The sequence below is a fragment of the Branchiostoma belcheri genome, unplaced genomic scaffold, assembly GCF_001625305.1.
Source record: "Branchiostoma belcheri isolate BF01 breed outbred unplaced genomic scaffold, Haploidv18h27 scaffold205, whole genome shotgun sequence".
Classification (NCBI taxonomy): Eukaryota; Metazoa; Chordata; class Leptocardii; order Amphioxiformes; family Branchiostomatidae; genus Branchiostoma; species Branchiostoma belcheri.
The window spans coordinates 367,643-381,654 of NW_017803547.1; the positions used below are offsets into that span (position 1 = coordinate 367,643).

At 40.7% G+C, this 14,012-nt stretch overlaps 1 protein-coding gene across 1 annotated transcript; it reads left to right on the forward strand.

The window, feature by feature from the left end:
* The first annotated feature begins 467 nt into the window (after positions 1–467).
* On the forward strand, positions 468–13,841 carry LOC109469502 (protein wntless homolog). Its single transcript, XM_019768024.1, has 10 exons — positions 468–573; positions 6,997–7,097; positions 7,672–7,843; positions 8,200–8,324; positions 8,795–8,956; positions 9,472–9,608; positions 10,319–10,359; positions 11,322–11,449; positions 12,589–12,686; positions 13,763–13,841. The coding sequence occupies exons 1-10, from the start codon at positions 468–470 to the stop codon at positions 13,839–13,841; spliced, it is 1,149 nt and encodes a 382-aa protein (XP_019623583.1).
* The last annotated feature ends 171 nt before the right edge of the window (positions 13,842–14,012 follow it).

Below are 14,012 nucleotides of genomic sequence, written 5' to 3' on the forward strand. Positions count from 1 at the left end.
GTACAAGGATTGTTCACATGTAAAATTCATAAAGTAGTATATGAAACAAGGAGCTAATTGATAAAAGTTAGGAAATGTAACCAAGGGCATTACTAAGTTTCTACAGAATGATGGAAGCTTCTTCATGTAACTAACATAATGTTAGTCAAACTTACAAACTACCAAAAATTCACCTGTTCACCATGCTTTTTTTTTTCAACCTTCATGAAATAGGCATACCATGTATAAAAACATTGGTGTCTTTTAGTAAATTATTATTCCTTTCATTCTGAATGAAAGAGAATGTATCAAACCGAAGGATATTCTCAAGAAACTTGTAAGAAGCGCGAAACGCCTTCAAGACACCCACTGAGACACTTGGCGCTGTCTTCCTAATCCGCGCCTGCGCACTGGGAGATAATTATAAGGTACAGAAATCTCGGCATTCGGACGTATTTTTCTGAGACTCTCTCCAGAAAAACTGAGAAATGGCAGGAACTGTGCTGGAAAATCTCAGCTCTAGGAAGCTTTTCGCCCTCGGAGGTGTCCTTCTGGTTGTCCAGATCATCTTTTTCATGATCGGCGGGCTCATAGGTGAGTGTTAGCGAAGGTTTTCTATCCTATATGCGGTGGGTCGCGCTCGAAGGCCCGGAACAAAAACATGCGTGTGCCGCTACTGTGCCATTTTTTGTTCGCGCTCTGTTTTCTTAGTATTAAATGTCACAGCCGTGGTTTTGTGCTCCGTTCTGGTTCCCTTGAAGTTAAAGTAACAGTTTCTTGCAGAAAATCGGGCGTGGAAACGCCGCTTAAGTTGTGTACGGTGCGGTTTTTCTTGGTGAGACGTGGGGAGGGGGGCGAGATATGATAATTTGCCGGCGAAAGCTCTGTGATCATTCAAGCCTTTAAAAAGAATTCTGAGGACAGGAAATTCGATGCCGGGGTCTTTGGGAACAGGAAAGGGCTCACTCAAGTGTGTACGGTCCGTCCAGGTGTGCAGATCTTTCTGATAAGAGGCATTGTAGTACCAGGGTTTCCTAAGGTGACAGGCCAAGACGTAGTGAAAGTGATCAAGATGGATTCAGTGAAAGTGAAGTGCAAGATAAGATTTTGGGGAAGGGGGATTTAAGAAATGACAAAATTTCCTCATTATATTGAAATTCAGTATTTGAGGAAAAAATAACATCCTTGAACTAATGAATATAGAGATTCTAAATATATTTGTGGACTACTTAGGTGATAATTTTAGGTTAAAAAACAATAACAACTTTATAATTGTAAAAACCTTTGTATTCATATAACATAACTGAGGATTTTTTTTTCGAGATGGATACCTTCAAAATGGAAGATGTTTTCCCAAATCTGTGATCTTGCTTGGCATAGCTTGTATCCCTAGCACAATTGATGTTTTGTATACTTTGGGCATGTTTGTGTGTCAGGTTGTTTAGCATAATAAATCAGGTACTGAGCTCTCTCTAAAGAAATCACAAGTTTCTGTTTTGGTCCCACTATTCTGTTACAGTTGGTTCTCATCTAAAGGTGGACTGAAAGTTAAATGATACAAAAATGCTTAACAAGAGAACATCTAATTCCATATCTATAATCTACAGGTTTGTTATAAGATATGTATGATAATTCTCAACTAGAATGAAAACTGAGTCTAAGTGTACTAGCCTTGGCACTAGAGTGTAGTAACTTGGTACATAATGATACAGTTTCAGGGAGTGAGTACTGGAATACTACAATCAATTAGGTTTAAAATCAGCCCCCTTGCTATAAATTATAATTATATAAATACAAGTTTTCCTTCCATCCCTCTGTTTTCATGTTGAATTCCTGAATTGTTTTTACTGTAAAATTCACAAGAACCAAAGAGACAAATTAGCGAGGCCTTACTGTCTACTTTTTAATGAAAATACGAGTACTGGCGCCATGGATAGATTGAATATGAAGACCAAACGATTGCCCTGGGACTCCTAAGCACCCCACAGAGATACATATGTACTATGTCCTAATTAACACTAGTGTGATAACCTGTAATTTCCTATCTGTCATCACCCAGGGGCCATTGACAGGCACTTGTTACTGGTGGTATTGGCTGTTGTTATTGTTATTAGAATCTGGCAGGCATAGCCGTACACCGTTACAAGATAGACTGTGTACATTCTGTAACAATTCGTGTATTGAAGATGAATCGCATTTTATGCTTGACTGTAAATTATATGATAACGAACGTAAATCACTGTTCAGTTCAATTAAGCTCGACAAAAAATGTAAAACATTATCAAAGGAAGACACCTTTAAATATATTATATCATGTACAAATATAGACGTCATCAATGAAGTATGTAAGTATATTTCAAAATGTTTCAAAAAGAGAGAAGAAGCCATTAGAACTTAGATCAATACCACTTATATTTATATTTCTTTTTATCTTATTTTTAGCATTGTATACCTTAGACCTAATGTTAGCCTTTTATATTACTATTGTTTTAGTAATCTCTAGTACATTGTACATCCATGCATTTATCCCTCCGGGGAATGAACATGCAATAAAGTTTCATTTCATTGTTTGCTTGTGTTAATAGTTATGTTAATGGTAAACTGTGAATAACACTAGAGATCATTAGCACTTGGCTATAAAAAGGTTGGATTTGATTGTATTTGTTTATGCAAATTGGTTTATGTTTTCGAACATAGGCTTTGTCAAAATTGTCAATCATGATAAGTGTATTGTACATTAATACCCTATAAAAGTGCAATATTTATGTAGTAGAAGAATAATTAGAATTGACAGGACTTCTCATAAAATGTATTCTGTATTCTTTTATAGTATAATATAGGTTTGGCTTCTTCTTGACTCTTTGTAATGTTGAATTTTATAAAGGTTGAGATGGACTTGATTAGAATAAAGGGGTTGAAACAAGCAAGGAAATTATTCAGTACTACTAAACACTAGTAACACTAGTTTTTCACATCATTTTTCTCAGTTATGATTTATGAGTCATCAATACTTGCTGAAGCTGATTGAAAAGTCGGAAGTCAAACAAAAAAACAGACCCAGACAAAAACCCCAAGGCAAATAATTTGTGGTACATCTGATTCTGAATCAGCAACATTTGGTCTGGTACCATGGTTGACTCACCATGTTACAAGTCTGAAATTTCATTATTCCAATTTGAGCATTCGTAAATTAGGTCTGTTTGGTTGTGCTAAGAAGATTTAAAAAAAGGGTTTTCAACCTCCTTGTTTGGTCATAGCAGTCTGAGCTATTTTTACAGCAAAGGAGAACACTAACAGCAATTTTTTTGGTCTTAAACTATCGTGAAATATTTTGTCAATTTGTAATTCTTCTTCTTTACGTTTACTACTTTTTGTGATTCAAGATCATTCAGTTGAATAATGGTTTTTATGGCCTAACTGTTCTCCAGTTTCTAATTTATCATATTTACATGTATCAGGAGAGCTGGTCTGCCCAATATTATTATAATAATTGGCAGTGTAACATCTGTGTGTGTTTGTACAAGAACCTACATAGTTTGTACATGATTCTTCAATCTCTCATACAGATTCCTTTTAACTTTTGATAAACCTACTCTAAGTAATCTCACAGCCGCATATATTTATACAATCACTACTAAGCGAGATGAAGCCGAAAAGAATAGAAATTAGACATTATTTACACTCTTATATGTTCATTTGTATGTAATGTATATGTTTATGTTCATGCTCTGTACCCATGCGACCTGTACTTAGTTCTGTAGAACACAAATGTACAATAAAGGTCTTCATTCTTCATTAAAATCTGCAGCAACCTCTCAAGGGACATGAAGAAAATAGCTACAGTAGTCGACAGGTGGTCTCATAATGCTTGTGTCAACATGGAAAATAATCTAAAGGACCACCAAACACTGAAACAGTGGCCATGTTGGACAGGTGGTCCTTATGTAGACGTGGTCATTTCTTTGGCCATTTCTTGTACTGTGAGGATAAAATAAAGGGGGCCCGCATACCCTTTTCCGTAGAGCGTAATCGGCCGTTTCAATTCTACGTAGATCGTAGACGGACCGCTCTAATTCAACGTAGAGCATTATAATTCTCTGTTTTATTTTACATAATGCTTTGTAGCTACCCGGAATTTATCGTAGAGTGTAATGGGGGAGGCTTCTTGAATTCAGCGTATTACGTAGCCGGCTCTCAAAATTTAGCGTAGAGCGTTGTCGGGACCCCCCATTCAGGCCCATACTGTAATGTTGAGACACCCCCCTTCCACCTTTGCAAAATCTTTCACATTTTGTCCACATTAAAAGGTCCTCTCCTAAGTGTAGAGTGGAATTCAGTAGGAATGTACCTGTTACTGAAGGATCTCTTGTCATGTAAATCTGCTGTGTACAAAACACATTTGTACCACCCAGGACCTTAGAACATGTACCACGTCACAAGTACTGTACCAGTTTCATTTGTGTTGGGGTGATGAGTAGGTTCAGTAGCCAGGTCATAAGAGAATCTAGCTCAGTCTTAGTGTATTGTGTGAGTCTTTTTAATACTTTATAATGGTAGTTCAAATTTCTAACTCTTCTTCTAATGTTGAGATCAAGCCTTAAATACTACCCTACATATGCTAGCAGAAGGCTGAGGAGTAGAAAAAAGGTACTACAGTAGTGCTGAAGAGATGTACAAAAACACACCAAAAACATGGGTAAAACACATAAAAACATTTGAAATTCGTCAAACACTGACACCAAGCTGAATCCTACATCTGCTTGGAGATGAATAATAGGAAGGTTTTGAAGGTTTGTTGACTGTGGTCTGACAGTGAAACACTTTTGAATCTTTCTCTCCGCGATGGTACTATTTTTTTGTAATCATTGATTCAGGCTAACTAAAATGTTTTGGCTCTCTATGGGGGCCTGCAAGGGGGGGTCCCGACAACGCTCTACACTGAATTCGGAAACTTCTCGATTACGCTTTACGATAAATTCCAAGTGGCTACAACGCATTACGTAGAATTAAAATGGCGAATAGGCTCTACACAAAATGCGCCATTTACGCTCTACGTTGAATTAGAGCGGCCCGTCTACGCACTACGTAGAATTAAAACGGCTGATTACGCTCTACGGAAAAGGGCTTGCGGGGCCCCCTCTATTAGAACTTTCTGTAGCTTGGCAGCTGAGGAGAAATCTTGTTCATTTCCTTCCTTCCTGTCCCCAGGGCCTTAAGCCTTAATTAGCTGCCAGAGTTTACTTTGCAGAAGTACTAATTGCCCCCATTGAGGCATGGCAGGAAAAACAGGGTCTGCTGAGGCTAGAAAAATATTGGGTGTGCAGGTGATCATCTGTTCAGGAAATGTTATTGTCAATTCATTTCTTTTAGCACAGACTTTTTAGTGGTTTACAGTCCCACCATATGCAGCTTTTACTTATTTTACAATGCTGGCATTGCTGGGTGTTACACTTAAAGGTCTCTGGTATCCCAAAATATACTGTACTAGTATGAGCTAACTGCTTCTTAGTACAAAAGGGGATACAGAGAAATGCAGTAACCTGTGAGGGCTCGAAATGCTTTTTTTCTGCACACCTGCACTGTTCAGAAAGCATTTTGCCATTAATATTTCTTTTATACACATAGGTGTAATAGACTAGTCAATGCAGATTAAGAAAATAAAAATCCACAGACAACCACATTGTATATAAGTTAGTAGATGCTATACTTTGTACACTGTACAACTGTTGCGCAATAAAGTTATTATTATTATTATATAAACCCAGTAACATACATGAACCAGTACAGGTTATGTGCAGGTAGACGTCACGTAATACCATGCACAGCTCCAATTTTACCTGCACTTACCCACATATGCAGGTCACGTAGGTGGTATTTTGAGCCCAGGTAACCCAGTTTAGAAAGTCACCCCTGATGCTTCTATTCTCGTCCCCTTTTCAGAGCAAAGCTCAGGAATACAAATGGAACTTCCGGATGTACCACAACATGCTACAAAAGATGTGTGAAAGTTATTTCCACTCGCTCTTTCAAAACGCCCGGCAGAATGTCCTGCCTGGCGTGTTTTTGGAGCCGCCTTTCCTGACAGTTGTTTTGACGGCCACCTGCTGCCTTTGTGTGAACCGTTGTGCTTTGCCAACTTTCCTAAGTCCCTCATGCCAGACCACTTAGTCCCACCGCAAAGATTTCTTTTCCTCATTGTGCCTGCGGTGTTTTTTCAAACAATGTGAGCCAGTCATTGTCATAACCCGAAACAATAACAACAACAACCCCCACTTTTACAACAAAGATGAATCCTTTTCCACATTCAGTCTTTCTGCCAACTGCAAGAATTGAAAGGAACACGTCAGTTACAGAAGTACTTACATTAGTTTCAACGTGCCAGACCTGCAGTAGTTGTTTAGAAAAAGCAACGTTGGCGCCAGCCATACTGTAGTAAACATGTCTTCCTTTGTAGAGAAAACAGTGGTAGGATATTGAATCTGTCAACACCCTTTTTTCCCCATCAGTTTATATTTGTTAATGTACATTAAGTTGTTATTAAGCCATTTCTCCGGAGCACAGTGCTGTTAGGAGCTAAACTGAAATGGAAATGTGTTTTAAACATTCAACAAGGGATACACACGAAAGAAATTTATATGTTTATGTACTAAATTAAATGATAGATAAATCTTGTAAACTGTAATATTATTTCTTTGAATAGCTGTAGATGAGTACATTGTGTGTCATAGAATTGTCCAGCTCACAAATAAAAATTGAATGAATTTTCAGAAGCAAACTAAACTGCCTTGTTTCATGTGGGAGGTCAGTACTCTCCAATCAGAGGTTTGGGGGGAAGACTGTTACCTTTCTATATATGCCTTTTTTTCTGTGTGGGGTTAGTGACATAAAAATGTGGGCATATATAGAAAGGTAAGAATCTTCCCCACCAACCTCTGCTTGGAGAGGAGGAGCTCACAGGCTTTCTCCAAGTAACTTCCTAGATGTAATTTACAACATTGTCCTTTATCTTCCCCCCAGCTCCTAGTCCGACCAGTCCCATCCGCTACATTGCCTCCAAATGTGTGGACCGTGGACACCACAAGTCAAAATGGTTCGTCCCGTGGGGACCAAAGGATCAGGTAAGGACAAGTTCCTGTAAGGTTGGTTTGACTTTATTCAGATCCACAATTACCTTCAGTTGACACTGTTGGTATTCATAGGCATGCAGAAGACTGTCACGCTGGTTACTTGCCTGTATTTTCAGGGCTCAGAATAATGGGTGTACATGTACTTTTGTGCTTTCAAAATTGGAGCTGTGCAGCTAAGTTTCGACTGTAGGTGCACCTAGATGTATTTGTGTAGGGTTACTGTTTCACATAAACAGGTACTGTACATTACTGGTAAACGTTATACAGCAGCCACTCAATCAATCAATCAATCAACCAATCAATCAATCAATCAATCACAGCACATCCCCTCAAAACAATACTTCCACACCTGGAAGCAGATAAGTGATAAATGAATCTTTCTTGCATGTTCTTGCCCAGATGGGCTAAATGCACAAGAGGACATGCAGTATGCAAAACACGAGTATTGCATACTGGAACGCTATATTCTAATGCTATATTAGTGCTAGGAATCTGTACATTACAACAATACTATGTATTATATATACATAATAATAATAACTTGTACAAATAACTTCTACTCAAGGTGTGCGAGAAGGTGGCAGATTTTGACGAGGCGACAGCGAAGCAGGTTTCTGCGAACGACATCGTGTTCGCCGCCCACATCCCGCTGCCGAACCGCGAGATGGTGCGCTGGTTCCAGTTCCTCCTCATGATCATGGAGCTCGACGTCGCCTTCAAACTGCACAACCCCGTAGGTGAGAGGTCACGAACTTTCAACTTTTACCTGTAGGTCATGAACTCTGAACCTGCAGGATGTCAAACTACAGAGAGAGAACATGATCTTTAATCAGCAGCAGAACTTTGAACTTTAACCTGCAAGAGTCCACACTGTGCAATCCTTGTAGTGAGCAGGCCATGAACTTTAAACTAAGCTGCAAAAGTTCAACCTGCACTCCCTCCCCAACACACACACACACATGAGGCCATAAAATCTGAACCTGAACCTGTGTAAAATGTTATCAGTTTGGTTTACTAGTTGTGCACCTCCTATTCAGATTAGAATGGTTAACATTTTTCGTACCAAAGATGACATGTTTGTTTGTTTATACAGCGGAAAATGCAGTGGTTACCATGGAAGCTGGCCTGGCGTATCGTGACGACAAGTTTGCAGAGTGGACACCTATCGCCAGGTCTACTGAGGAGAGGAAACTGGTCTGTAACTTCAGCCACACAAAGGTACAGGTCTTAGTTTTACATGTAGTCTTTGACTCGTCCAGGGGGTCAGGGCTCTAGCCAGCACCAGTCTTTCCGTCAATTACCGGAACTTTGCGGCGTGTGTCAGAATTTTTTCAGCCATTCCATCAACCCTGACAGACAAAATGATTTTGATGAATGGGAAATTGTATTTTTGAAGGCTTGAAAATCCAAACATTCCCGGGGGAGCATGCCCCCAGACGCCCCAAAGATTGCGAGCGCTCCCCTTGCCAAATCCGATGATGAACCTGGCCTGAAGGATAAAAAAATTCAAGCTAGCTAGAGCCCTGGGGAGGGTCAGTTTTTACCTGTGCTCGATGCTTTGCAGAATTTCACCTTTTTTACAGCGTATGCAGGGGTTAGGTTTCGATTAAAGTCTCAAAGTTTATCAAAGATTAGGCAGAGAAGGCCAACTTTCCTTAACCAAGTAATTTTTTCGTTTTTTTCTGCAGACGGCAGATAACGAGGGCCGTTACTATGACTGTGACATGATTCCACTGTTTGAGCTGGGCAGCTGTTACCACAAGTACTACCTCATTAACGTGAGACTGCCGGTCAGGGAGAAACAAAACATCAACCTCAACATCGGCGATATCAAGGACGTCAACCTCATAGTAAGTGACTAGTTGTTACTAGGGGTTAAAAAAAGGTCCCGTTCCACTCTATTGCAGAGCATAGGGGTGGCGCCCATCTCCATTTCTGTAGCCGTTGGGCCACACAGTTGTGCAATCACTACAGACAGGGGCTAGTCCACTGGTAGTGTTATGTGTTGGACCTTCCCATACTCTTTCTCATAGATGCTGACTGCTAAGCAGAGAAAGAAGTGTGTACCATTTTTAAAGTCTTTGGTATGACCCGACCGGGGTTTGAACTCATGACCTCACGGCTGAGCACTCTACCAATTGAGCTATTGTACCAGTTTTGCAGCATCTGGGAGGTAAATGCAATTGGGAGGAAAGGAATCCACCTAACTATTCTAAAGCCAAACAAAGTTGCTTTAAATGATAAAATTCTCTTTAAGACCTCAAATTTGACATGAGACTGCAAAGTTATGTCATCTGATCATTAAGTAATGTTGATGATTAGTTTCATTTCAATTCATGTATGTAACTTCGATCCTTTTTTTCAGGGGATTCACCAGAACGGAGGTTTCACCAAAGTGTGGCTGTCCGTCAAGACGACTCTCACCCCAACCATCATCATCATCCTGGTCTGGTACTGGAGACGTGTTACCCAGCTCAACCGCAAGCCTGTGCTGCTGGAGAAGTAAGAGCCAACCTGTTTAAAGTTTAAACCTTTTGGTCCAACACAAAAAAATTCTCTCACCTAGAACTTTCGACCAGTCACTCGTCACCAGTCTTCCTCAGTAGACTGACCCAGTAAGGCTTGTCACATGGCTTCTTTGAAGTGTGACATCAACACTGGGTCAAAGGTAGACGATGTCGGCCCCAGTCGCGGTTCAAGGTAGGGTGATGGGCCCTGATGTATATGGCTTCCTTCACCCCTCTCAAGAAGACCAAAGTGACTGGTCAAAAGCTCTAGGTGAGAGAATATTTTGTGTTGGACCAAAACTTTTAACTTTAAACATGTAACTACCAACACAGATGAACTTTCATGATAGTAAGAGCCAACCTGATTGGTTCATTGGCGGAAGGGTGTCTGTTTCCAGCCAATAGGAATTTGTGATAGGAATTAGCTGAAATCTGATTGGTACATGCTGCTAGCCCAGTTTATTATCATTAAGGGTCACTCAGCTCAACAGCAAATATGTCCTGCTAGAGAAGTAATTTGTAAGATCATCTGTTCGTTGGTGGGAGCCACAGGAAAGTTAAATTTAAATCAATTTGAAATTATCTGTTTGATAACAAGATGTTGTTGTGAAACACTTATGTTAGCATTGTACACACTGGAAAAGAGGTCCTAAAATTCTGTACAAGAATTTTTGGTTGATTCACATTTTGTAACCTCTCTTTCAGAACCATCTTTGCACTGGGGCTGTCCATGGCTTTTATTAACTGTAAGTATGATAATTACAACCTGTAAAGCAAATTACTGCCTTCATTATGGCTTCACCACAAAGTGGTGAAGACATATTGTGTTCCCTCATGTTTCTTCTTCTCCTCCTTCTCCTCCTGCCATTTCTTTAAATGGATTCATCTCTGCCATTTTCAGGCCAAATAACACGAAATTTGGCATGAAGGTAGAGTGGGCAAATACCCTGACGCGTTTTTTTTTCATTTTTTTGAAAAATTGTTTTATTTGGGTTTTTTGGCCATTTTCAGGCAAAAAATATACATTTTGAGATCTGGTTCCCAGGTACTAAAACCAAATGACCTGAAATTTGGTATGGGGATACCTTGGACATATGTCTACAAAAAGTCATTCAAGCCGATTTTGACATACACCACTTTAAAGTTATGTAAAATAGGGCCTTTTTGGCTATTTCTGGCATTGGAAGGTTCCATTGCTGCATGGGGGTGTAGACTATTGGCAGCCATCGTAGGATAGATCCATTTTCGGTATGGGGGATGTGGTGAAGCCATCTGCTGCATTTGCTCTCAAGCAAATGTCGGCCTTTCTAGTATTTGTGTAATTTTTTGTGTCTTTTCTCTCATTGTAGGCTACCTTTATACAATGTATGATACTAGGTCTGACATTTTTACTAATAGTAGTAATTACATCCGTAAATAGTATAAACGAATGAATAGCAAAGTTCTTTGATCACAACCATTTATTTTTACGAGCCGACGTTTCGATGACCGTCTGTCATCTTCATCAGGGCAATTCTGACTGGTTTACTGTGCACTGACACTAGATGTTACTTGGTGCATAGTGCACTAAAGTTGTTATGGTTCACAGTGCACTGTTACTTGGTTCAAATAATTACACTTTCTGACAAGTTCCTTTTCCCTCAGTTCACTGTGGAAAGAACTAATGTTTCTAATGTTATTCCTTTCTCATCACCCCCTCCCCCCCCAGTGCCCCTAGAGCTGATCACCATTGCTGTGGATGTTCCGTGGATGTTGTTGCTAAGCGACATACGACAGGGCATCTTCTACTGCATGCTGCTGTCCTTCTGGATCATCTTCACTGGGGAGCATCTTATGGTAGGTTTGTAGATAACAACAGATGCAGGGCTCGAAATGCCACCTGCATATCTGTATCTATATCGGTATAGCCGGTATAACCACCTCTCAGTGTAACACACCAGCTTCTGTATCTGTATGGCCGGTATAACCGCCCTTCATTGTAACACACCAGCTTCTGTATCTGTATAGCCGGTATAACCGCCCTTCGGTGTAACACACCAGCTTCTGTATCTGTATAGCCGGTATAACCGCCCTTCGGTGTAACACACCAGCTTCTGTATCTGTATAGCCGGTATAACCGCCCTTCAGTGTAACACACCAGCTTCGCAGGCACGCAGCGTGGCGGCAGCTGGTTACATTGCACCAAATGACTTGTTACACTACAGATGACACTTATGGGACTGTGTACAGTACCAATATGTAATACTGTAAATCACTTTCTGTTTGTGGTACTTCTATATTTGTGGTCACTTCTGTACCGCAAATTTAATCATTACTGTCACCATCATATGCCATGCTACAGCAGATACCCGTGGTGTTGGGTTACATTATGTAGTAAATAATGACACCTTCTGTATAAGTATGTTTTAGTAAGAATAAACAGAGCAGTAGTTTGGTAGACTAGACCATGTGAATTTGAAGTAATATGTATTTTGCTTTGCAAAAGCTTACCTTTCTTGTTAAACACCGGTACCGTCTTGTGTGTCCTGCATTGGTCCATGTACTGGTTATATGCAGGTTAGTGCAGGTAAAATTGGAGCTGTGCAGGTATTTCTGATGTCTACCTGCACCTAACCTGCACTGGTCCATGTACTGGGTATATGCAGGTTAGTGCAGGTAAAATTGGAGCTGTGCAGGTATTTCTGATGTCTATGTGCACCTAACCTGTACTGGGCCATGTACTGGGTATATGCAGGTTAGTGCAGGTAAAATTGGAGCTGTGCAGGTATTTCTGATGTCTGCCTGCACCTAACCTGTATGTACTGGGTATCATGTACTGGGTATAATGTACCATCCAATCCTAATTTTTTCAGGACTGACATTTTTTTCATAAGCCTGAGCATTCAAGAACTGTATCTACTGTGGTCACCTGTTAACTGTACCATTTTCTTTAGTGGCCAACTTGACCGTATTTTAACCCCGTCTGCCCACCCCAGGACCAGTCGGAAAGGAACCGCCTGTCCGTGTACTGGCGCCAGGTGGGAGCCATCACCTTCGGCTGCCTCTGTATGTTCATCTTCGACATGTGTGAGAGGTATGTAGGTCTGTACTTCCTCTGTATGTTCATCTTCGACATGTGCGAGAGGTCGGTGGAGTTTTCACCTTTTTATTCTTCATATTCAGAGAGAGAGATATTGTTGACAAAAACGAAACCTTCCTACCTACCTACCAGCACATCGGCAGAACGCACTGCGCCTGCGCAGAACCCTGTATTTTCACGTTTTTTGGTAGATTTTTGGTCAACGTTGCATTGGAATTTTGTCTGTTGCAGAGGACATCTTTTCCAACATAACATTTGGAAACTACAGACGAGATGTTTTCCTTATATGCGCGAATGCGACCTTATATGAGACATTCTGCCAAAGTGCCATGTACATTACATTACGGGTTTCACGCAGGTGCAGTACGTTCTGCCGACGTGCTCTACCTACCTACCTACCTACCTAGTCCCATGACTGACACTGGTCTTTGGGGGACAAGGCAGACTTTGCTGCAGAGGTGTAGCGAGGTCTTCCTGTCTTGGGCTGCTGTCAGGAGTTGTGGGACGGTGAGGGACGTCCAGTCCTTGATGTTGTCCTGCCAGACCACATGAAGCTAGTATAAATAAGAATTATCCCCAAGCAATGTGACTCTTACGTTTAGCCTATTGCCCTTAAACCACGACCAATACTGGCCGCTATCGTTTGGTGAAGTAAGATCAAATGCCTCTCCCAAACAAAATTGGTTCCACCCTTACTCTGTTGTCTAAGTTCTGCTTAAGAGCTGTGCCATTCAGTTTATAGGGGTGTGCAGCTGACAAATCCGTTCTACATAATTTTGTTGACAAAGAATGAAGCCTAGCCAACACAGATACAGAGATACTGTACAGCACCCCTAAACTTCAGTGGTCTCACCCAATGACACAACATGTAAGATGTGTCTGACTGTTGTACCATTCTGTTCACGGGGGTGTGCACTTTACCAAACCATTTTACATCATCTGGTTGACAGAAAAAGAAGCCAAACCAACTCAGATACAGAGATACTGTACAGTACCCCTAAACTTCAGTGGTCTCGCCCAATACCAAAACACGAAAGATGCATCTGAAGGCTGTACCATTCTGTTCACAGGGGTGTGCAGCTGACGAAACCATTTTACATCATCTGGATGACAGAAAAAGAATCCAAACCAACTCAGATACAGAGATAATTAACAGTACCCCCTATGTTAGTAGTCTCACCCAATACCACACTATGAAAGATGTGTGTAACAGCTGTTCCATTCTGTTCACAGGGGTGTTCAGCTGACGAACTCGTTCTATAGCATCTGGGTGACAGAAAAAGAAGCCAAACCAACTCAGATACAGGGATACTTTACAGT